The sequence below is a fragment of the Typopeltis vanoorti genome, chromosome 23 (assembly GCF_054136105.1).
Source record: "Typopeltis vanoorti isolate ZY-2024b chromosome 23, IOZ_Tvanoo_1.0, whole genome shotgun sequence".
NCBI lineage: Eukaryota > Metazoa > Arthropoda > Arachnida > Uropygi > Thelyphonidae > Typopeltis > Typopeltis vanoorti.
Genome location: NC_143571.1, coordinates 62,888,143 through 62,914,676, shown reverse-complemented (window position 1 = coordinate 62,914,676; position 26,534 = coordinate 62,888,143). Strand labels below are relative to the sequence as shown.

Sequence of the window (26,534 nt, the reverse complement as noted above, 5' to 3'; positions counted from 1 at the left end):
TATGTTGGTGGTACTTATCTTCAGTTCTGCTGATGTTGAGGTGCAAATGAGTTAAGGTATAGTTGATAGATATTTAGCCGGTTAAGTAAAATTTTCCATAATAGTGCTAACTATGGAGAACTGCTAATGATTAGATCAAATGAATTCACAAGGAAAGAAAACAAATTGCTTAATTTGCCTCAGAGACCTAAAGCTCTTCCATCATGCATTCAGAAAACCATCTTGTGACTTTTTATTTGGAAAGACCTGGATTTCAAATTCTCTCCAGGATGATGATAATTATTATCAGAGACTGCCAGGATGTCAAGGACTCATTGAGGAAGTCTCTACATTACCCACACTAGCTGTCACCTTCTCTTAAACTCATGCACACTAGATGCATTCACTGTTCAACAGGTAAGTTATTCCACCTACTCACTGGCTCTATGAGTGAGTGGATGCTGAATGTTTATAAGGACTTTTTCATAGGAAGATAAGTGAACTGTTCTCATAGGCAGATAATTTCATTATCTGGTGTAAGACCATTCTGCTTAATGAAGGTCTGAAATAGTGTAAAAAAATTTGATGAGTCTAACTCCATGGAGGGTGTGATAATAATAATATGAAAGATTATTAACCAAGAAGTGAGCAAGCTTTCTAGATTATCTTACTCTTTGTATACCACAGCACAAATATACTATAGCCAATTTTTTGTTGATTTTTTTTTATGGAGGAGATAGTGATTGCTCAGAGAACACATGTACGAGGGTATGCTAAATAGTTGTGATAATCACCATGAAGGGAATTGAGGTAGAACCATGTAACTTACACGTTATTCTATGTATTCTCCATGAAGTGTTATACATTTGTTACAAATCTGTAACAAGTGTATAACATCATTCTCAAGAATTGCATCATTTGCAATCCTTGAAAAAAGTCTTTCCCTTGCTGTACAAACCAGTCATTTTTAATCTAGGAGTTTATCAGAACTTTTCAGCCCCCTCCCCCTGTAGTTAATTATATCATGTATATTTAGATTATATATTTGGCTTAGCCAGTGGAATGGGTTCAAATCTTTAAGTGGTAGATGAATTTTATCACCTTCATGTTGAATGCTATTAAAGCTTTCATTACTTGATCGCTGTTGCTGAATATAGCATTCAGTACTTATGTATTTAGCAGAATCTCACCTGTTTAGTCTTCTTCATCTTAGTAACAACGGTTATGCCCATGTGGTGCTTCTCTAACTCTTTTGTCAGTTTTTTTTTTTTTTTCCTGTTGCTACTTTTTATGTTGGTGGTATTCATCTTCAATTCTGCTGACATTGAGTTTTTCCCTGTACTGTTTGCCCACAGTTGAGAAAACCATAGCTGGCAGAGTGCCAAGAAGTTCAATTCATGCTAAAGAAGAGAATGGAATAAGGGATGTACAAATTCGTCCCCAACATATGAAATCACATGCTTTCTTGTCTGTTGCAATACAAGCAGAATAGTTACCACTTTAAAAACTGGAATGTTCATAAAAAAAAGCTAATTTTCTGACATGTAATAATAAACAAACTTATCCCACAAGACAGATTGATTACCCTATTATCGGAATGGATTCGTCGTCTTCTGACATGCACAGAAATGTTGAAGGTTCTCTCATCTGTCGAACAGTAGCTGACTTTTTAGTTTTTGCCCTGGTTCCCCAAAGAAAACAGTGGGACCTCATTTAACTGGGTGATGCCCCATCCAGCATGGAAATTCATCTTGTTACATCATGTTTGTTTCTGGTTTAAGCCACTATGGAATATGCTTAGATTAGGTCAGTCTCAAGCTGCCAGCCTATTCTCATTCATTCAGTGTCTAGTGGGTACCTACTAATGGGGAACACCTCTGAAAGTGAGAATTAGACTTTAGGTCACAACTCATAGTCAGCTGTCTGCATTTCTTAAAGTTTTTGTGGAGCCCTCTCCCCAAGTTAGCTTGAACCTTGAATCCTTGCATCTACCACTATGATGTTATTCAGTACTGAAAAATGTGCCCAGTGAAAGTAATCTCTCATGCATATTATTTGCCTTTTGTTTTGTATCAGTGGTATTAGTAATTTTTTGCTTTTTCTGGATATCACTTTGTACATATGCAACATGCAATAAAAAAGTAAAATTTTGTAAATTGATGCTTGATTCTGTTGATTTGGTTTTGTTTACACTTATTTTAAATTGTTGCCAATTTTTTTCATTTTATTTTTAATTTGCTGGAATTTTTTTAGCATATTCAAAATAAATGAATATCTTTTATCAGAGGCTTAAATAGACATATCTGAATTGCATAAATTCGGTTTTAGTTATACTCACCAAAGAATTATATCACTGTAGTCATCTTAATTACATCACAAGAGAAAAGAAGCAGAATTTATAGCATCATCAGCATATATCACTTTGCCTAGCAAAGTGATATATGCTGATGATGACAGAAGACATTTGAACATTAGTCAGTAATCCAAACAACATTATAATCCTCTTAATATCATTTGAACTTGTGGTTCTGTGTATTTTGAGCTGAAAAAAAGAAATTAAAAAAATCATAGTGTAATTTACTTTGTAACTAAGTGAAAAAATTTTCATCCAATCCACTATCTGTGATCCAGAATATTTTGATAATAAGATGGATATGCATTCTTTGCTACTACTTGTATATGGAAAATATATAATTTCTATATTCAACTTTGTGATACTTCGGTCTGGCTCTTACTGATGATGTTTTAATAATGTTCATCTTTGGGCATGATTCCAAGGAGTTGTGCAGTTTTGGTTGGTGGTAGGTTTTTGCTTGTCCCTATAGAGCTGTTGATGAGTTTGATTTGAAGAGTTTAGGAGTGATTGTTTTGGGTCACTCAGTGAGCTTTAGAGTGACCTTGTTAATCACTCAGAATTTTTGGAGAGAAATACCCCTGCACCATAACAATATGTTAATAAAAGTCAAAATTGGTCTTTATAGTGATCCTTCCCATAATGCATAGCAATATACATGTCTGAAAGGAAGTGTGATTTGCATTATGACAGTGAGGCAATTAATGTGAAGTCAACATCTAAATACAAGTAGCCTAGTCATGAAGGTAATTTATTTGCAAACTTTTGTTTGCTTACACTTGAGTAAGGGATTAAACAAGAAGAATATAATTTATTGGCAAGCATAATTTGCTTTGTAACCAAGTGAAAAAAAACTTCTGACTACAAGATGTTTGTTATAGTAAGTAGTTTGCTAAAGTGAATAATGAAAGTCCACTTGTACATAAAATGATATCACTGATGAATAATGCAGAAACAAAAAAATAGTAATGTTTTAGGTTGTATGTCTACAGAGAAGAAATACCTTTAATATTATAATAAATTTAGTTTAATCCTTGACCCAAGTGTAGGCAAACAAAGTTTGCACCTGAAGTAGTTCATAGTTCAGAACTGAGGCAACTCGTAGCAAAGGTGGACCAGGCTCTCATCACTCCTTGTCTCAATATCTCCCATGATGCAAATCACATCTCCTTGCAGACATATATAATGCTATGCATTAAGGAAAGGGCCACTACCCAGACCGGTTTCGACCTACGAGTTGCCTCAGTCCTGAACTACTTCGGGCGCAAACTTTGCTTGCCTACACTTGGGTAAAGGATTAAACTAAATTTATTATAGTCTAACCAAGTGGAAAATAAACCTCTATCTTTCTCTAAATCCAGAGTAAATTAATAATAAGGTGGTACACCTTTTGGCAACTCGTATAAGTAAATATGACCTCTCCATTGCTTCTGCCCAAGTGTAGGCAAACTTAGTTTGCCTACACTTGGGTAAAGGATTAAACTAAATTTATTATAGTCTAACCAAGTGGAAAATAAACTTCCAACATCCAAGAAATGCCTTATCCACTCTAATAATGAACTGTAAATTGTACAAACTATTTTATAGGAAATGATTACAATTCTTAAAAATTTGACAATGTTTTCCATTGCAAGTACTACTTATTATTCCCTATTTACACAGTAAGGCAAAAAAAAAAAAGAAGTCTTAAAAACTATAACATAAGCATAGCCTTTAATCCGTTTCATTTTCTGTGTGTGTGTGTGTGTGTGTGTGTGTGTGTGTGTGTGAGAGAGAGAGAGAGAGAGAGAGAGACAGACAGAGATTCCCACCCATAAAAGATTGTAAATGTATAGCACATTAGTTAATATAATCGGTAGACTGAGGATTAGATAATCCAGAAACCATGTTCCAGAGACTAAACATAGAACTTTTGAAGCAATTTCAGGCCACAAATATGCAGGGTAATAGTCTCACATTGGGAGATGCAGTTCATCATTACCTTAATTCTAAAGTTAATTACCAAAATAACTATCAGCTTCTCCAAAACAGAAATTCAGTCTCTTCATCCATGATCTATTTTGGATACTTAAACATTGATTAGTACTCATATTAATGTTTAGAAATGGTAAAAAATTGATTGACTTTGTAGTTTATAATAACCTAAAAATAATGAATTCCTTCTATAAACATAAAGATATACATAAATATACTTGGGCAGCAAGAGGATGGAAATCAATATTAGATTACTTCATATTAAATGAAAAGACATCAAAATTTTCACTAGATGTTAAGAGTTCACAGAGGATATGAAATAAGCAGTGACCACTTCCTTGTTAAAATAAAATTAAGATTACCACCTAAATGGCTACAAGCAACAAGAACAGAAAGAAAAGTTGAAACATTTGTTTATAAAACTAGACTATTGAATGACACAAATGTACAATGGCTATATGAACAAAGAATTAACCAATATCTAGATAAAATAAAACAAAATGAAGAAATAGAAATAGAATGGCTTAATATAAAAACGATACAAAATGCAGCAGCAAATGAAAGCTTAGGAAAGACCAAAAAGAAAAAAGAAGCCTATCACCAATGGTTAAGCAGTAAAAGATTAGAAGACGAAATAGAATATAAAAGAATAAGAGCCATAGCTAAAAGAGAAGTCAGAAAAAAACTTAGAGAATCATGGAATAAATTTGTTTCTAATTTAGAACATGATTTATATAAAATAAGACCCAATGTATATAAGATTTTGAAACACTTAAATGCAGCTACCAAAGAAAACATAAAATTAAACACTGAATTGAAATTAGAAGAATTTCTAAATTACTACACAGAACTGTGGACAGACAAATATTTTAAAAAAGACAACTGGCAAACAATTAACGAAAATGAAAAGGAAATAACTGAAGAAGAATTAGAAATCAGCCTGAAAGAAACAAGAAAAAAGGAAAATCACCTGGAGAAGATAAGCTAGGTTCAGAACTATATAAATATGCAGGAACAAGATTCAAAGAAAGACTCCTATTATTTTTAAATAAAATTTACTTAACTGGTATCCCCCCCAATAGAATGGAAAAAAGCAATTGTGATTCCTATCTTTAAGAAAGGTAATAGAGATGACCCTAAAAACTATAGAGGTATCAGCATACTAAATTCCTGTTACAAAATATATAGCAGAATCTTAAATAACAAACTAATGAAATATTCTGAAAACTTTATTCTAGAAGTACAGAATGGATTTAGAAAAGGACGATCATGTATAGACCCAGCCTTTTGCCTAAAATTAATAATAAAGAAAAGAAGAGTAATATTTAATAATATTTAACATATTATTAAATATTAACATATTTAATAATATGTTAAATAATGTTTCTTTTGACTTTGAAAAAAGCATTTGACAAAGTTAAAAGAAACATATTATTTAACATATTATTAAAAGAAAGACAAATACCAAATAATATCCTAAAAGCTATCACAAGTATATATGAAAATAATCAAATACAAATAAGATTAAATCACGAGCTATCATATACAAGAGAGATAAACCAAGGGGTCCGACAGGGATGTCCCCCTCTCAGCAACTGTTTTTAATATCTACTTAAATGAAATAATAATAAAATGGAGTAAAAATTTACATCAAGGAATTAAACTTTTTCCTACAGTTAACTTAAACACTCTCCTCTTTGCTGACGACCAAATAATTACAAATTCTGAAGATAACTTACAGAAAGCTATTTTAAATCTAAATGATATATCCAAAGATTATGGTATGATAATATCAATGGAAAAATCAAAAACTATGGCCTTTAAAGGACAAGATCCAGCAAGAACTAAAATAGTAATAGATAACAAGATCTTAGAACAGGTGAATTCTTTTAACTACCTAGGATGTATGATCACATGTGAAAAGGAAAAAGATATAAACGTAAAAATAAAAAATAGTTAATTACACCTATTATTTAAAAAATAATAGGTGTAATTAACTATATTTAAACCAAACCTAGTTCAAAAACAAACCAGGCTAAAAGTATACAATACATTAGCCCTACCGGTCTTAATGTATGGAAGCGAAATCTGGACAATAAAACAAAAAGACAAAGATTAACAACAGCAGAAATGAAGTTTATGAGAAAAACTACAAAGTATACCCTATTTGATCACAAAAGAAACGAAGATATTATGAAAGAATTAAACCAAGAACCAGTAATAGAAAAAATTAAAAAATATAAACATAAATGGATGGAACACGTTCAAAGAATGAAAACAGAAAGATTACCAAAACAAGCCTTAAAGTACAAGCCATTAGGAAAAAGAAAACCAGGACGTCCTCTTAAACGATTCAGCGATGACTTCAAAGGCCAGAACAGGCCATGCTAGGCCTAAATCCTTGATACGCATGATGATGATGATTAACACGTTCGCTGCCACGCTACTTTGGCATAGTCTGTTCCCCTACGCCGAGCAATTTCACTTCTTCAAGGTCACTACAGTAATCTCGTTGCTGGCGGTAAGCGTCATATGAGTATACTCGTAGCTGGCTTGTATAGCTGGTTTACCAACTACGAGTATACTCGTAGTTGGCAGCGAACGTGTTAATGTTTAGTGAAATAAAAACGCACTTAAATATAAATTACCTAACTAAATTTATTTAGCTGATTAGATTATTAATCCTTGGTCACTTTTCCATTGAAAAAGGCAGGCTCTCACAGTCCTAACTGGCACCCTCTCTGAGGCATTATTATTATGGGTGACTCCAGGGAGTCCTTAGACTCATCGAGAGAGGCCCTAAACATCATGTCCATATGACTATATGACATTCTCACAGTATCTGTCATACCTTGCCTTGAACTCACTCACCGTCATAGCACCCACAATAGACTCTGCCAGCTTATTCCACTCATTTACCACTCTAAAAGTAAAGAACCCAGCTCTAACACCCCTGCTAACCACACTCTTGCCCAGCTTTCATAGGTGTCCTGTAGTTCTCCCACCACCAGTCCTGATCTCAAAAATATCCTTTGAGTTAATCCTATAGAAACCCTTTAGCAATTTGAATGTCTCAATCATATCACCCCTGTTCTGCCTATCAACTAATTTCTGCAACCCACTAATCTTCAACCTGTTCTCATATGGTTCATTCCATAGACCTGCTATCATCTTAGTCACTCGCCTCTGACTCATTAGCACATGGAAAAGCTTATGTGTTGGTAGTACATATTAATTTATTTTCATGGTAATGATTACAACACAGCATGATAAGAAAATAATATTTATTAACTCATTGCTGATATTTCGCTGGTATTATATCCAGCATCTTCAGAGCACAAGAACAGTGTGTCACAGTATGCCAAACAATAATTTGGTATAACAGTGGGACTAGTTTAAAAAAAAAAATTGTAATGGACAACACAAGAAACGAAAGTCCTTATTAGTTGCCATCTATGTTTGAAAAAACAAGTATTAATTACATCTTAAACATCTAATTTTTTAAGATCTAATTAATAATACATTTTCTCGCTTTATCCAACATAGATGGTGCCTAATTAGGTCTTTAGTTTCTTGTGTTGTCCATTACAATTTTTTTAAAACTAGTCCCACTATTATACCAAATTATTGTTGTTTCACATACTGTGACAAACTGTTCTTGTGCTCTGAAGATGTTGAACATAATCCAGCAAAAGATCACTAATAAGTTAATAAATATTAATTATTTTCTTATCATTCTATGTTGTAATCAATACCATTAAAATAAATTAACATCTATGAGGCACTAGTTTAGGACAATTTCTGGAATCCACCAAGCCTAAACAAATTTAGCTGTATCACATTATAATCAAAGAGCTCTCCACCCAACTTCTAACCCCCCCCTCCCCAAAAAAATCTTTTTAAATCTTACCCATGAATATTTCAAATCTATATTGGTCTCTATAGAGAATTTCATATGCCCATTTTTGTATCATAGCTGTCATTAATTCATTCTATAGCTTAGCTTCTCCTTTGGTACTAACATATTATATCTTTACAACCTTTCATGGGTGGAGATACGAGTGTTTCATTCTTATGAAATTACACTATTTTATTTACTTTCCATTTCTTTCTTTCAGTTACATTTCTCTTAAGCATAGTGAAATAACATCAAATTTTACCTTCTTTATATTTAAATTGTTTAATATTCCAGTTTATTTATATATTTTTTTTATTACCCATCTAGATCAAACAAAGGCCTGAATGGTTGGATATTTACTACTGTAAGGTGTTGGGGAGAAGAACCCTTTGGAAATTGGACATTGAATATAGGAGATATTGGTGAGTTGATAACTATCTCAATTTTAAACTTGGTTATTTTTTTGCATGATTAACAAATTTTAATTGCAGATGTGTTGATAGTTTGAGTCTCCCACGATAGTCTTAGGACTCCATGGAAGTGTCGGTGCCATAATAATAATGTTTCATAATTGCACTTGGATTATTCTATAGAGAGGTTGGATATAAATATGTATTTTTGAAGAAAAAAATAGTTTTATGGATTAATGCATTGGCACAAGTATAATATTTACAAAGTACAGATCATAACCTTGCATAATACTTATTTGCATATAACACTTATTAGTATATCCAAACTGAGTATTTTCTAACCAACTTTTTAATGGTTGATTAAATAATTGTTTTTAAATTTTCTAATTTTTTTTCTGTTTTTGCAGAAATTTAATTTCAGAATTTTTTTTAGTTTGCTCGTCCTTGACAATGTTTCTCCATACATAGACATAAATACTAGTATGTAGAAGGTAATATGCTACAATCAGTGGAGCTATGAAGGGCTCGTGCTAGCCCTTTGTTAAATTTTTCTCAAATTTGCAAGCCCCTTGTTCTTCTTGGTTACTTTTTTATTTTTTCAAAAAAAAAATTTTTTTAAACATATTTAGCAACAAACTCATACGGTAACCTAACAAAAATTAGTCTATTCGGCTGTGTATAGATTATTTGGAATTATTGTTTCAACTCCTCTATAACGAATGCACCCAAGTTTGAAAATAAAATAAGCGCATGCACTATATTTACCTTCTCCCTTCTGGTAGCCAATCATATGGAAAGACCAGTAGCCAATCAAATGTTTTATAAAAGATTTCATTCTTATTATATTTTGATAGTTAAAAAACGTTTTTCTTATGTAAGATAAATTCATGTTTAGATCATGAAATATTTGTTTAAAAATGATAGCCTTTAGAGGTTGATTGTCCTCTCATACTTTTTTATTGGAATTGGTACACAAGCTGTATTAATAAAAGTTTTTGTGTGAAATAAGGCTTTTTTTTGCTCGACGATGCGAACCCTCGTCGATCTCGAAAAAGGATCTCTAATCTCCTGAAACCTCTCTATTTACTTATCAAAATACCTGATGTCTGCAAGATCAACTGTACCTATGATTTGCATTAAAGATAGACAAGCAGGTCAGGAGGAGTACTCCAATGTGAACACATGAAGGACATAGAGAATGCACGAAATACAAATCAGGATTAGCAGCACATATAACTGAAACCAAATATCAATTTTCTGATAAGAAATCAAAATGCTCCACATATATTACAGATTTTTTTCAAGAGCATTCAAGGAATCAGCTGAAATGATCATACATCCTCAACAGTGCTACTAAAAATAAGGTTTGACCAGACTTGATGTAAAATCAAGTCTGGTCTTCTCGAATTCAACATAACACGCACGCACAGTTACCAGTTGTGCAGAGCAGACCATAAACAAGTTTATAGCAAATGTACACTTTCCATTGTTATTTTCATTATTAAGACCTCCAGGAAGTCAAAGACTCATCGAGAGAGGTTATAAATCACCCAAACTAGCTGCATTCCTTCCCTTAAATTCATTCATGCTAGATGCACTCACTACCTCTAAAGGCAAATTATTCCATTCACTCACTGCTCTGTGAGAGAAAACCTAGCTCTTACTCCTTTCTTGATTGTGAACAAACTTAACTTCCCCTCATTAAGTTTGTGGGGAGAGAACATGGATGCCCCCCATGTTCTCTCCCCACCTTCCATATAATGAAAAAGTTCATCAGACGCTATTCTCTAACACCCATTCAGAAGTTTATAGACCTCCATCATATCACTTTTCTTTCTCCTGTCAACCAGAGCCTGTAATCCATATACTCACAATCTGTCCTCATAATCTAAATCCCATAATTTGGATATAATCTTTGTAACTCTTCTTTGCACCCTTTCCACAGCTTCTTTATCTCCTTGAAATCCAGGAGACCAAATCTGCACACAATAATTCAGGTGTGGTCTTATCAAAGTCTTATAAAGAGAGACGAAATGACTTCTTTATCCTTCTTTAAGCAAACATGTCAAGGTTCACTTCAACATCGCAATTATCCTCTGAGTTATATTTGCAACTTTTGCTATGTGATCTTTGAACTTAAATTTCTATCCATCAATATGCCAAGATCCTTTGCCTCAGTTTCTTGTAGCATAATAACCCCCACTAATATAATATGCTGCCGGAAATTTAATCACGCAAAAGTGTATAACTTTACACTTATTAACATTAAACTGATACTCATTTTCGTTTGCCCAAATTTCCAGCCTATTCGAATCATTTTGTAAATGCTGAATATCTGTAGCATCTCTGGTTTCTCTGCCTATCTTTGCATCATTAGTAAACACTTGCACATCTGAGGTTAGCCCCTGCCTGATATCAATAATATATAGATTGAACAATAACGGCCAAAGGACTGAATCCTGGGATACACCACTGACCACCTTAAATCTGGTGGTCAGTAGTGTATCCCAGGTAACATTGTTATAAAATATGAGCAAATTGCTAAAGCATGACCTTCCTTTAGTAAACCCATGCTGCTCCTTGCAGAGTATAGCTTGTTTGTCTACCTATTTCTGTATGCAAGTTCTTACCAGCTTCTCTAAAATCTTCACTACCACATCAGAGATATTGATAGGTTGGTAGTTAGACACATCAGTTTTTGCACCACCTTTCTACATTGGAACTACTATACATTCCTGCGAATCATTCCTGAGCTGAGTCTCAAGTTATACAAACATGTTAAAGGCCTAGCCAATTCGGCTGAACATTCCTTTAGCAAGCAGGCTGATCTTCCATGTGTCCCTATTGACAAATTCTTATCTAGGTTATGTAGCAGCTCTTCAACCTCATTTTCATAAACCTCTAACTCTTCATCCAATGTAGCAGTAGTGCTGTGCATTATGTTACATACACCTGGTTGATAAATCTTAACCAAGTGATCACTCATTAATTGAACAATCTCATTAGCTTTCAACACTCGAGTACCAACTGCATTTGATAAAGTTATTCTTTCACATTCATTCTTTCTTTTGCTAGTGGCATAATGATAAAAGCCTTTTGAATTGCTTTTAACTTGCATGGCCAATTTTTGAAGATTTCATACTCCAATTTAGCTTTCCACACAATACTTGTTACTGGCCTGAGCTTTATATATTTCATAACGCCTCTCACTCTTATTCTCACAATATTCCTTCCACATCATCACCTTGTGGATCTCTTGCTTAATACTGCCTCATTTAAGCACTTTTTTGTCTTCAAATATTTCATTATGCACATTTTTCTTGTTATAATCTGTGTTTTAGTTTATTCACTTATTTCTACTGATCATGTGAAATATGAGAATTTTCACACAATTAATTGAGTGGTTGGGGCATATATTTGTGCCTATATTTGTACAAATATATGCCCCAACCATGGACTATCCAGATGAAGAGATAGAAGATTTCTATGAAATCCAAGAAAGAAGACTGCAATGGTGTTTGGCCATGTGACCAAAATGGGAACAGAAAGATTACCAACTAAAGTCCTGTATACAAATGCTGGAGGGTAAAAGATCCAAAGGGTGGCCGAGAATTAGATGGATAGGCAAAATAAAAGAGGACCTAAAAACCAAATCACAAGAAGCGACATCAAACTGGACAGAATTGTTCGGACTTCCCCAGAGACAGATAGAAGTGGAAAGAGTTCGTTCGGCCTCATCATCCACATAGATGATGGAAGAGAGAAGTAGAGATGACCATCTGAACTCCATCGATGGATTTGGACAGAGGAATGAAAGAGGAGAAAGACTTATTGAATTCACAGAAGAAAATAACCTATTTAATATGAACAGCTTTTTCAAGAAGAAAATCAACTGAAAATGGATGGGGAAGCCCAAATGGACAAACCTATAATGAAATAGATTTCATCCTCGTCAACAAAAGACATATAATAAATAATACTGAAGTGCTTAATAGATTCAATACAGAAAGTGACCACAGGCTAGTAAGAGCAAAAGTATAGATCAACAACAAATGGGAACGGAATAAGCTCATAAGAAAAAAAGTCCAATTTAGCAAATCTACAAAACCTCTACCATAATTAAAACTGTTATAGAGAATCACTCAAAAATAAACTAAAAAAAGTTAAACACAGCTAGTACCATTGATGATGCTAATGACATCTTAACAAAATCTCTCTTGAATTGTGCTAGAAGTAGGTGTAAAAAGGCACCAAAGAGAGGAAAAACCAAGACAGGAAACCTTATATCTGATGAAAAAAAGAAGATATATGAAAAGAGATTATTTGAATGAGACCAATAAAATAGAATATTCAGAAATTTGTAAAACTATATGCAAAAGGATGAAACATGAAATTAGATCGTATAATATTTGGAAAATTAAAGAAACAGTAGAAAACAGTAATACGAAGGTCCTAAGACGAACATTATCAGTTGGAACAAAGGAAATAGTTACTGTAAGAGGAAAATATGATGAACTTATAAAAAAAAAAGAGATGCAATAATCAAAAGAATTCAGGAATTTTCTACTGAACTCTATGAAGACAAGGACTGAGACATCCAAGAATCAGCTATGGATAACTCGATTGAGGAAGAATATGATCAGGCCCTGTTGGTGGCGTGTGCGAAGTGTGAAATATACACAGGCACTGCAGAAGAAAAGGCCCCTAAAAGATGTCAAAAAATATGAGATAAGAGTTTAAACGAACAGCGAATGGTACAGAATGGTACATATAATTATGAATGTATGTCGTCTTCCGTTCGGGCCCTTTCCGAACTTCCTGGAAACGAACAAATAAATTCTGAAATTGTATCCTGGATCTGATTATATCACTGTAATTTTTTATTAAAATTTACGAAAATATACCTAAAATAGTTCTTTATTTTTTGATGTGTCATATCTCAACTTATGATTGTTTTCCTTGTAAAAAAAATTTGTATAAGCAGGACTAATCCATAGGTAACGTTATATTGTAAAGCAGTTTCATTTGTTTTTCATTTCCTGTTCGTTTTATTCACACTTTATTCAAAAAAAAAACTTTTTTGGAAAGGCACTGAACATTAATCACACACACACAAGAAAAATACTAGGCGCCGACACTGAATACGATGCCCCTGAGATCTTACAATTTGAAGTGGAAATGGCATTGCAGTAATTTAGAATGGAAAGGCCCCAGGAAAAGATGGAATTATGATAGAGTTCTTAAAACTGGGAAGAAGCCCTGTCATTAGACATCTGACCAAACTCTTTAATAAATGCCTAAAACAGAAAAAAATTCCAAAAAATTGGAATAGTTCATTCCTAATCATTTTTTAAAAAGGGGACAATAAGGAAGAAATTAAAAACTACAGACCTATAAGCATACTCCCTCCATATATAAAGTCTTCACAAAAATTATAAACAATAGAATAAAATCTAAACTTGAGGGAATGCAATCCTGTGAACAAACTGGATTTAGGAAGAATTACTATACTTTGGACCGTATTCACATATTAAGACAGCTCATTGAAAAATCAATTGAATACAATAAACTCATTATTATTATTAACACTTTCAAGGAGTCCGAAGACTCATCGTGAGAGGATACCTACTATCTCATGTCTGGCCTATATAGACTATGAAAAAGCATTTGACTCAGTTAAAACATCTACAATACTAAAAGCTCTAGAAACCCAGGGAACTGAGAAACCATATATTGAAACACTAAAACATATTTACAGTAATGCCACTTCTGTAATTAAATTATATAAAAACAGTGAAAAGTTTCCGATACAAAAAGGCATTCAGCAAGGAAATAATACATCTCTCAAACTATTTACAGCTGCGTTAGAAGAAGTCTTTAGAAGCCTTGATTGGGAAACAAAAGGAATTAACATAAATGGAGAAAGGCTGCTCATCTGAAATTTGCAGATGATGATGTCCTAATAGCAGATAATCTTGAAGATCTGGAAGAAAGACTAAATCAGCTAAATGAAGCCTCCAGAGTAATTGGATTAAAAGTAAATAGAGTAAAATAAAAAGAAATGTTTATTCAACAAAAATGTTGAATAAATACATAAACCAAAGAACTGTCAAAGATGAAAACCATGAAACAGAACAAGTTATCTCATATGTATATTTGGGCCAGTTGTTATCCTTTGAGGATTGCCAAAGAAAAGAGATCGAATGAAGAATTCCTTGGATGGATCTCCCTTATGGGAAAATGAGAGACATATTCAGAATTCTAAAAAGGAAAGCTTTCGACCAGTGCATACTTCCTGTTCTAACATACAGGGGAGAAACATGGACTTTAAGAAGCCCTAAACAAAAAGCTGAGAACAACACAACCTCGCATGGAGAGAAGTATGCTAAAATAACATTGAGATAGGAAGACAAATACCTGAATAAGATTTCAAACAGGTGTCAGACATCATAAAATAGATTAAACAGGCTAGATGGAAATGCACTGGCTATGTTACCAGATGCAAGACTGGTGATGGACTATAAAAACAACAGAGTGGAGACCAATGGATGGAGCAAGAGGAAGACCGAGAAGAAGGCAGAGGGATGAACTGGAACAAGCTGCAGGAGTGAAATGGATGGGAGAGGCAGAAAACCGAGTGGTCTGGAAAACCATGGGGTAAACCTTCGTCTAGCAGTGGACAGAACCAAAAGGTTGAATAAGAAGAAGAAATTGAGTGGTCAATAAAGTATTCTATCCCATCTGTTTCTTTTGTGTGGAAGAATGCTGGCAAAACAGTTCTAGTATGGCCTCACTCCACAGAAGCATATGCAACAATGTACGTGCACTGTTCACAGTACTTCTCCTGAAGACGATCATGATATATTGGTCAAACATCGGGCTGAGCTTTAACTAAAATTTATTTAAACTTAAGTATTATATAAACTGGCATGTGCTGTTCATATGGTTGTTAGTTATAGCTCCTAATAACCATATTTTCACATTTATCTTAGATCTCTGTAACCTTGGCTATGAAGGTTTTGAAGTAAATTGGTAAATGCTTAGCTAGAATTATGTTAAAAGTTACCTGTAAGTTGTTGTTATCAGTATTAACTCTAGGCAAGCATCTAGTGCTGCACTAGACGCTTGCCTAGAGCCTCAAAAAGACTCATTTAATTGATTTATCTATAATGTTTATAGAAAATTATATGATTAATATGTTAAATTATGATAACATTATCGATCAATCTGCAGATTATTTTTAAAGATTTTATTGTCTTTTCAATATAAAAAAACACTTTTACATAAAGGGCCTTATAACAAAATTGTGCCTGGGGCCTCAAAGGAACATAATCTGCTACTGGTTGTTATTGTTTTTCTGGCCTCCACAGTCAAAAAAATCATTTTGTGAAGTCAACATCAGTCAACAGTCTGTTGTACCACTCCTTAAACTCATCCACCATTGGCACTTTCAGTACCCTCTTAGGTAATGCAGTCCATGCTCCTACCACTCTTCATACAAAAAACTTACTTTTTTACTCTTTTTACCAACTACAACCATTTGCAACTTTTATGGTAGCCCCTTGTTATTGTTTCTTCCTCATGTTCTACCATATGAAAACTCTCCCCAGTGTTAACCTGATAGTAACCCTTGAACAGCATAAATGTCTCAATCACATCCATACTTTGTCTTTTATCCATCAAAATTGCAATTTGCATGCCCCCTGTCTATTTTCATAACCAACACTGTACAGTCCTGTTATGTTATCCATCTCTGTATCCTATTCAAGGTTACTCATCCCCTTCAAATCCCAATGACCAGATCTGAACACAGAAATCCAGATGTGGTCTGATCAAAGCTTTGTACAATGTGACTATCACCACCCTTTAATCTCTCATGATCAATGTTCTCCTCAATATTGCAGCAATTCTCTGCAATGTGTTTGCAATCTTTGAAGTATGTCCTGTGAACTTCAAATTTCTATCTACAATCATTCCAAGATCCCTTGCTTCCTCCACTTCTTCTAGTATAACTTCACCAAGTGAGTATAAAGCATTCTCATCTGTGGAACACAAATTTCAAATCCTTACATTTAGTTGCATTAAACTGACATCTCCATTATTTTCCTACCTTTCCAATATATTCAAGAGCCAAAACAGTACTATTACTGATAATGCTCTCAAGCTTCATGTTATCTGCAAACAGCTGAATAATGCCATAGTCCCATGACAATATCATTGGCATAAAGGTTAAAGAGTAATGATCCCAGTACTGAAACCTGTGGAACTACACTTGTAACTCTCCTACTCCCTGATACTGCTTTTCCATATGCAATTCTCTGATCAGAAAGCCAGTTACCAATCCATTCCACCAACCTGATATTAAAATCCATATTCTGTAACATAAAAACTAACTTGTCATGTGGCATTCTGTCAAATGCCTTTTGCACACATACAAAAACAAGAGTGTCCCTTAACAAATCCATGTTGGCATACCTAAATAATATTGCCCTCATCTGCCCAGTTCTGTATATGAGTTCTTACCAATTTCTTATCAACTACAGAAAAAATACAAACTGGCTTAGAGTGTGATACCTCAATTTTATTCTCTACCATCTTTATGCCAGGTCACTATTATCTTACCCTCCTTCTGCTCTCCAAGAACTTATCCTATTGCAAGACTTTCATTAAACAGCCAGGTTAATGGCATGGTCATTTCCATAGCATATTCCCTTAAAACATGTGAAATCCTATCTCATACTCCTGCCTTACTGATATCTGGCCTACTCAGTATTTGGAATGGGTTCTCTTCATATGCTTTACTACTCATTATCTCTCTAGGAAGGAAGCCTGGTGTACCAGGATCGAATAGTCCAATAAAGTGATCATTAAATAACTCAACTATATCATCTACGTTGATCATTTGAGTCCTGTTTCCATCTAGCAAGATAACCTCTCCACAGTCCTTTTCCTCCTACTAGTGGCAAAAAAAAAACTCTTTGGGTTGAAGTGATAGTCTCCTGTCACTCTAATTTTTGTCCCCTTATTAGACTAGTCATCTTTGTAGTCTGAACCTTATATTTTTCATGCAACTGTTCTTTAGCCTCTCTTTATGTCTTCCATAATCTCCTTTTTATTTGCAATTCCTGTTTAATTTCTCTAGTCATCAATTTGACTCTAGATTGCTTTATCTTCTTCACTCAAAGTATACAATCTGCCATTGCTGTCAACAATTTTATCTCCCATGCGCTATGGACTTCTCTTCCTACAAATCCTTGCATCTATTATACTGCTGCAAGTTGGTTTCTAAGTCTGTGATAGTTGTTTGACTTATAACTTCACATAAATTCACTTTTGCCTTACTACCTCTTTGTGCTTATTTATCCTCAAATCAGGACTACATGCTCACTCTCACCAACTGGGGGGAAGAGGCAAGTTTGACATTTGTTATTACCGTGAGATCCTCTGATGGTAACTGAAATTGTTGTAATAAAGTATTCTGATGATGGTTTTGCATATGCCATAACATGGATGAATATGCATAACAGATTTAGGTTCATTTTCAGAAGGTGAGGTGACAGCAGGAATGGGCTGCTTTAATATATGTACTTTACACCAACTTAATCTGTGCAGTGTGCCTTTTTTTTTTTCTGCATAAATTTCTCTGGCAAGCAATTGCAACTTGCACACCATTCTGACTGCTTTTTAGGGTCCATATATTCAAATAACCAAATTGGCTTATTAACAGGCAAATGCCTCTGCCAATTTTTTGAAAACTTTTTTTGTGTGGACTTCCTTCTTTTCTTCTGCAATTTACTGTGCTTATAGCTCTATTATGGTCTTTATTTCAGAGCTCTTCTTCCATAGCTTCAACTACTTGCTCTACTTGTTTGTTGTCATCCTCAGCTCTTTAGCTAACAGTACTATCTTGCCACCAGTCTCTCATAAAACTTTGTCTTTGTCAAATCCTATGAATGCATGAACATATATTTTCAGCTACTTCTTCCGAACATCATTCATACACTCCTGTCTATGCTGCATCAACATTCTTTGTACAATGCAAGATATTTGTGTGTTTAGGCTTAGATGTTGGTTCATAATAAAATTTAATGGAATTCATACAACACAGAGAAATAATTAAACAGCAGGTTTAATTTTAATATTGTATTCCTGAGGATGTTTCTGTGACAGAGAAGAAATATTGGAATAATTAAACACCTGCTGTTTAATTATTTGTGGTGTATTCATTCCATTAAATTTTGTTATGAATGCTAGATATTATACTCTTTTCAAAAGTGTTTGAGGGTTTTCCTACCCCAGCAGCAGCAGTAATAGTGAGCAAAAGTATTTCTTTAACGTCTTGACGACAACAATAATTCACTGGTCCATGAGTTGCAGGAGAGAAGTTACATTTGGTGAATGTATTGATAGGATGACTGACTAAGTCGAGGACTGATTGTATGTAGTTTCTCGGAAATACCAAGTATTTTATGCTATTAAAAGTATTTTTTTTTATATTTTTACATGTATGGTTATTAGCACATAGTTAATTTTAAATAGATATTTAATTTTCTCCACATCAGGTAAAAATGAATCATCTGGTAGACTTTTAAGTTGGCAGTTGGTTATACATGAAACTCCAATGACAGCAACAGAATTTCAAAACAGAAAATGGTAAAATTTTTATAAATTTTTGTAAAAGAAAGAAAATATATAGTACATTGTATAATAATTGCTTTGAAGTGTAATATCAAATCTAAATTTTCAGGCTTATTCAGGTTTTTACTTTCCAATGTATGAGTAGATGCACACATGTAGGCTATAGTAATGACCTAGAGGGAGTTATAAATATTGATCTGTCTGCTGCATCCATGAACTTTGGTCATAGATGTTAAATGCTTAGCAACAGTATCAGCAGCCCCACCACGTTTCCAAGGAGGTATGGTTCTGTTGAACCCCAAGAAGCATAAAGGCAATATCTGGAGTAAATATGCGAGTTTAGCTGCTCACACATTTAGTTCAGATAATCAAAGCTCACATATGTTTTTAGCAGGCATGTCATTTGAAGTGTATTTATATAGGAATGATTTTCATAGTATAGTGTTAGACTGCTGATTGTTAGTACTAGTTATAATGGAAATGCTATGGAAAGTGAACTGGAGCTTACTCCACGTTTACTACAAGTTGCCAATAAGGTTGCTTATGCTTGCATCTGCCGAAACTTTTAGTTTCTATATATTCAGCACGAAACTCTTGTAGTTTCCATATTCGACTATGAAATAATGTTGGATTCAATATCCACTTAATTTGTACCATCATGTATTATATTTGCACTGTTTTTTCTTTGTTTTATTGCTTATTTGCCAAGGTCTGGAGAGTCATTTTGCTTATTATCGTAGAATTTATGCCGATAAGAAAAAAAACTAAAACTGTTCAAACGACTCTTGATAACTTCTTTTGATAAAAAGAAATTGCAGTAAATAATGTAGGAACAAGTATTTATTAAATATTTACTTTGCATTCAATTTTTATCTTTCCTAAAAGTGTACCATATAAAACAAATTACAAATTATTAATACAGTAATCGATCATGGACGAATTGTACTTTTTACCATTGATTATTAGATTTGATTAACGTGATTTTGATATACATTGTAACATTGAGGGATTAATTAATCATGTTAATTGAGGGATACCTGTATATATATAAATTATTTTTCCCAAGGATACTTAACAAATTTACTTACTAAATTAATATAATTAATTAATGCATTTTATTATGCAAAAAAAAAAAAATGTATACTGTGGGTTTTACAAAATGCTGCATCTAGCCTTGAAGGCCTCAAGTTCTTCATCCCAAGTTAGGTCTAAGCTCTGATCTCGGCTTGAATTTCAGTTGAAGATGCATAAGTTGTAGAATCATATGTGAGAAGTTGCATGTGGAAGTTGTTTTTATTGGCCATATTAAAATTAAGACATTCAGTTTAAGGAAATGAAGTATTTTTATTATTATTATTACTCCATGAACTCAAAAGACTCGTTGTAGGAGACCTACTCTATCCATTAACACAATATCTACCATATCTTTTTAAATCTATCTCACAGCAACCTCTGGCAATGCATTCCACCACTCTCCAAGTAAACAACCTAGTCCACACACCCTTAATAGCCACACTCAGACAATTTCCAAGTGTGACCTCCTTGTTTTCCCCCTACTCCCCATGTATTGAAAAATTTCTTCTGTGTCAGTCTTATAGAATCTCTTTTGTAACTTATGTTTTTATTGTATCCCCTCTCCTCTGCCTGTCAGCTAAACTCTACAATCCACACACCAGCTTGATCACTCATCTCTGAATCCTCTCCACCACCTCCTGATCTCCAAGAAATGCAGGTGAGAAAATCTGTTCACATAGTAACATGTGGCTACATGTTAATATGTTCTTCAGCATCCAAGTAATCCTCTGAGCTATTCTGCCAACTCTTACAATATATCCTCTAAATTTCAAGTCTCTATCCACCATCATCCCCAGATCCCTAGCCTCATCAATTTCCTGTAAACTAGTACCATCAATATGATATTCATTGCAGTGTGGAATCTTTCATCCTGAAGTGCATTACCATACATTTTGCAGCATTGAATTGACAACCATTGTCCTTTGCCCACACTGCCAGTTTATTTAAATCATCATATAAGATATCTACATCATCTTTATTAACTATTGCCTCCCTAGTTTTGCATCATTGATATACCCCTTCAAATCTTTTGCTGTATTATTAATGTATAAATTAAAGAGTAGCAATCCTGGTATAAAGTCCTGGGGCACTCCACTAGTCTCCCTCATTTGCCTTGATTCCACTCCACCATATGCCACCCTCTGATTTCTGTCATTCAGTCGCCCTCCCCTCATCCATGCCACCAGCCTCATATGCATTTCCATTTGCTAATATGCCTTTGCAAAGTCTTGCAGTATCATGGTGTAGCCATTTCCTTTATCCGATTTTGCTGTCATCTTATTATAAAATGCTAATAAATAACTAGGGCAAGACCTACCTTTTACAAAACCATGCTGCCCCCTATAGAGAATGATATTCCTATCCACACATTCCTGAATTTTACTTTTAATCAACTTTTCCTATACTTGAACCACCACCCCAGAGATACTAATTGATCTGTAATTTGCTACTTCTGTCTTTAAGCCACCTTTATATAGTGGAACTATCTTATCATCTTTCTACTACCTTAGAACCTTGCCAGAGCTGAGACTTAGATTAAACACTTTGTTATTTCACGTATTGCAGGCAAAAGATGCTATATTAAAATACATATAACTGTTTGTATGAATTTCTTATAATTTATTTCTCAATACTTGCAAATGTTGTACTTCAAAGGTTGCCACAGCATTTCCTTTCTAGTGGAAATGATGCTGCTGCATTCTCTTTGTATAAGGGCATGTCAGGATTCTGAGTAGTCTTTTCATTACAAAGACTTGTTCAGATCTTTTATATATGAAGTTTAATTTCACATGGTTTGTGGATTATCCTCAATCATTAAAACCTGTGATTATTTTTAATCATAAATTTGTAATGTAATGTATTTCAGCAGCTGGGTCCAGTCCTGTGCCTAAAGTAGAATATTTCAGCAAATGGTTAGACACATGTAAGCCAGGGTAGTTAACATATTTATGCAAGTCTGGGAGAAATCATCTCAATTTATATTTGACCTTGGGTTTAATACAAGAATTTGTCTTCTACTTCCTATTTGCATTTTGTTGGGCAAGCTACATATCATCTCATATACTCTGATTGAAACCAAAACTACAAGAAAAAAGAAAAAGAAAGTGCTTGTTTTAGGATATGTTAGAAACCAATAATTGTGGGGAATCCTATTTGGTTGATATACTTAAACTACTAAAAGGTATAAATATGTGAACCAACGTTACTGAGGCATGAACCATGTGAGAATGATGGGCATATATATAAGGAAGGGGGAGAAAAATGGAAATACTTTCATTAGAGGCAAATGAATTATTAGTCTTCTTCTTCCTAACATGGATTTTAGGCTCCATACCCATAGCGAGATTCGAACCCACAGCCTTTGGCGAGAGCAGTGTGAATGAATTCAAGAATAAGTATGATACCTGGTGCATATAGTATGTGGCCTCCCTCAACGAGTCTCTGACTTCTTGGAGGTCTCTCTTAATAATAATAATGATAATAAATGTCAGTGCGATTATGCTAGAAGAAATTGATCAGGGTAGGGATCTTGGAATATTAGTAGATAGGAAGTTGAAGTTCAAGAGCCATGTAGTAAAGATTACAAATACAATTCAAAAGATAATTGCAATGCTGAAACAAACTTTAACATGTAAAGATAAAGATGTTATTTTCCCTCTTTACAAGGCAATGTTAAGACCTCACTTGGAGTATTGTGCACAGGTCTGGTTCTTTTCATTTCGATTATGATTCTGATACAGTGGAGAAAGTGCAAAGAAGAGTTAAAAATTATATCAGGATTGTGGAATACTGATTATGAAGACAGATTGTGAATTTGTAGACTGCAGACACTAGCAAACAGGAGAAAGAGGAATGATATGGTTGAGACGTACAAACATCTGAAATAGTCATACAGGATTTCAGTTAATGGAATTTTTCATTTTATGGAGGGTAGGGAAAGGACGAAAGGGTATTCTTGGAAGCTGAGAATAAATGCTGCCAAGAAGGGGTGAGATCTACATTTTTCTCTCATAGAGTGGTACATGATTTGAATGGATTACTATTGTGTGTGTGCTGTCACTTGGCTTATGCAACCTATGCTACAAAATTCACATAAATTTTACCATATGATTGGATTTTTATCAATGTACGAAAGTTTTATGTGTGCATAGTGCATCAGCTCATCTTAATAGGTGTAGTGCAATTAATCGTAGAATAACTTTGAATACTTTAATTTTTCAATTAATTGTAACGAAATCTTCGTAGAGTTTGGGAACAATATGTTTAGAGAGTTTATTTTTCACTTGGTTAGACTATAATAAGTTTAGTTTAATCCTTTATCCAAGTGTGAGCAAACAAAGTTTGCACCTGAAAGTATCTTCAGGACTGGGGTAAGGTAGTACAACGCCAGGCAACTCGTTGCAAAGATGGAGAAAGCTCTCTCATCACTCCTATCTCAGTATCTCCCATAATGCAAAGCACATCTCCTTGCAGATATGTGTAATGCTATGCATTAAGGCAAGGGCCACTACCCATACAGGTTTCGTCCTTTATTGAGGTCTCATCAGTGGGAGCCAGGCCCAGTAGTGGAGACACAAAGGCAGAAGCAATGAGAGGTCATCCTAACCTATAGGAGTTGCCAAAGGGTATACAACCTTATTATTAAATTACTCCGGATTCAGAGAAAGATGTTGAAAGTTTATTTTTCACTTGGTTAGACTATAATAAGTTTAGTTGAATCCTTTATCCAAGTGTGAGCAAACAAAGTTTGCCTGAAAGTGTTGTACTACCTTACCCCAGTCCTGAAGATACTTTCAGGCGCAAACTTTGTTTTCTCACACTTGGATAAAGGATTAAACTAAACTTATTATAAAACAATATGTTTGTTTTAAGATATATTAGAAAACAATAATCAAGGAAAATGCTATAATTTCTCTTGATATATTTCAATTACTCAATAGTGTAAATATGTGAATTCTCATTAATAAGTCATGTGAGAATGGGAAATGTAAAGGAAAGAATAAGGGTGAGTAGAAATACTTCCATTAATTGCAAACGAATTATTAATAATTACATTTGTGATATGTGTGTCCTATAAATTGCACAGTGAATAGTATGTAATCTTATAAAGGCAAGACATGAATAAGTGAATTTATGATGGCATAATTAAAAAAAAAACTTACAAGAAGAGGGAAAGAGATTTGTTGGCATAGTATAAATAACTAACCAATAATAAACAGCCCTTATATGTATTTAGTAGTTCAGTTAAAAACTATTCAGAGAGGCTAAGCCAATGAATTAATAATGTTGATCAGGTGATTCATTTAGGTGTGGCAGGAACACATGTAGTTCAGTGGAGGCAGCAAATCATCTCATAAAATTCTCATAGAATTTTCTTTTGTTTACTGAGACTCGGTGTACATTTTACAATATTATAGGATACATAATATCAGAATTATCAACAGTTTTGGAACATTATCAGAATTATCAACAGAATTATCAACTTTTGACACTGTCAAAAGAAGTTTTGTCAAACTTCTTTTGACAGTGTCAGCAGCTCATTATGTCTTATCAAGAATAGATATGCTAGTATTTTCTGGTAGATCAATAGTTTCTTATAATACACAGATGTATCCGTTTTTTTATTCAGGAGTAGATAAATTTTTGCTACATCTGTTTCCATTTAGCATCTGTGTACTATATTGAGAACAATTATTGTAATTAGAGGTAACTCGAACAACACACTTAATAGAAAAACGCTTCGCTTCTGCAGACTATGCTACATGCATACAAGAACAGATTTACTGTAGCAGTAAACACAGCAGCTAATTAAACACATTTGTCCTAACATCCACTTTCAATTCCAGAAAATATGTATAACAGCTGTTTATAATACAGTCATTGTATACAGAAAGTGCTCAATTTATGAAAAGTAAAATGAATATATATATGTGTGTGTGTGTGTGTGTGTGTATATATAAACTTGAAATCTGTTTGAATTGCATTTCAGATATTCAATATCATCCAGACACTTAAAAATGTTAATTATAGAAATAAAATGCTACCAAAAGAGGTGAAACCAACATGGTGTATAAGCTTTGTGAAAATGCAACTGCTTGATGCAGAACTGGCATGCATACACTAAAGCTACTGCTTGCCAAGGAATAAAGAAACAACAGACAAACAAGTGTGAACAATAATGAGTTAATATAATTTTAAATATGGAAAGCATAATGTAGTGTAGCCACATCGTGTTGTATGTGGCCTCCTTCGATGAGTCCTTGACACCCTGGAGGTTTCTCTTAATAATAATAATAAAGGTCAAATGAACAATAGCTATGTTTCATGCATGCTGTTTATGTGAGAAGCACAAAGGGTTTATGCTTTGTGGTGAGATTAGATTATCATTGGCAAATACTGGAGTGAGACACGTATAATTTGAATTTTAATATGATTTTTAAATACAGCCAGAAATCAGAAAAAGTAATCACTTGGGAAATTATTATTTTTCTGGATTGAATCAAAGAAAGGTTGAAATAACTCGTTTTACTTATTTATGCACAAATTCCACTCGTTTTACTTATTTATGCACAAATTCCACTCGTTTTACTTATTTATGCACAAATTCCACTTTTTCCTTAGGAACTGTATTAGCGCTTCATCATAAAATTAAGTTTTTTTTTTCCTTCAGTTCCATCAACAACGTCTTTTCAGTAGTGATTAAGCTTAGGCTGCACAGCCTTTCCTGTGTTTGTGTTCCTTTATAACTTCATAAGCAAAAAAGAATGCTTGATTGTAGCACCAGAAGTCGCAATCGACATGATGAGTTCTGCTAACTTATAAATTTCCTTGAATGCAACCTGAAGTGGATTTTCTTGCATGAATTTTAATATGTGATGCACTGGTTTCCTGGAAAATTCATCAGAAGAAAAGAGAACTTTCAGTTAATTTTTCAAGTCAAAATTTGGGTCATAGAAATCCTTTAAGTTTTCTGAAATACCATCAGGGAAATGTCTTTTCATACTGACCATAACTTTCACTACAAAGGAGTTGAAACAATTCAAGTTTTAAAAGTGAAGAGTATCTTTCTTCCATCTCCAGGCACATGCAGTCAACTATTCTCAGGTATAATCAAAGGCACACATTTTCTTCATCCTTCAAGTCTTTTTTGCCTCTCAGTTCTTGACTCATCAACTTTATGCTTCTCTTTTGATGCAGAAACCCAAAT

General features: G+C 33.8%; 1 protein-coding gene across 3 annotated transcripts in view; it reads left to right on the top strand.

Annotated features, from left to right (window-relative positions):
• Nucleotides 1–26,534, top strand: part of LOC150093908 (proprotein convertase subtilisin/kexin type 7-like) — a 261,148-nt gene that overhangs the window by 197,743 nt on the left and 36,871 nt on the right. For all 3 annotated transcript variants that reach the window (XR_016550296.1, XM_090412667.1, XM_090412668.1), the window contains exons 14-15: nt 8,532–8,626; nt 19,177–19,267. Coding sequence is in view for 2 of the 3 variants with exons in the window: in XM_090412667.1 (XP_090268793.1) it covers nt 8,532–8,626; nt 19,177–19,267 (186 nt within the window). In the remaining variant the exon portion in view is untranslated. The remainder of the gene's footprint in view (nt 1–8,531; nt 8,627–19,176; nt 19,268–26,534) is intronic.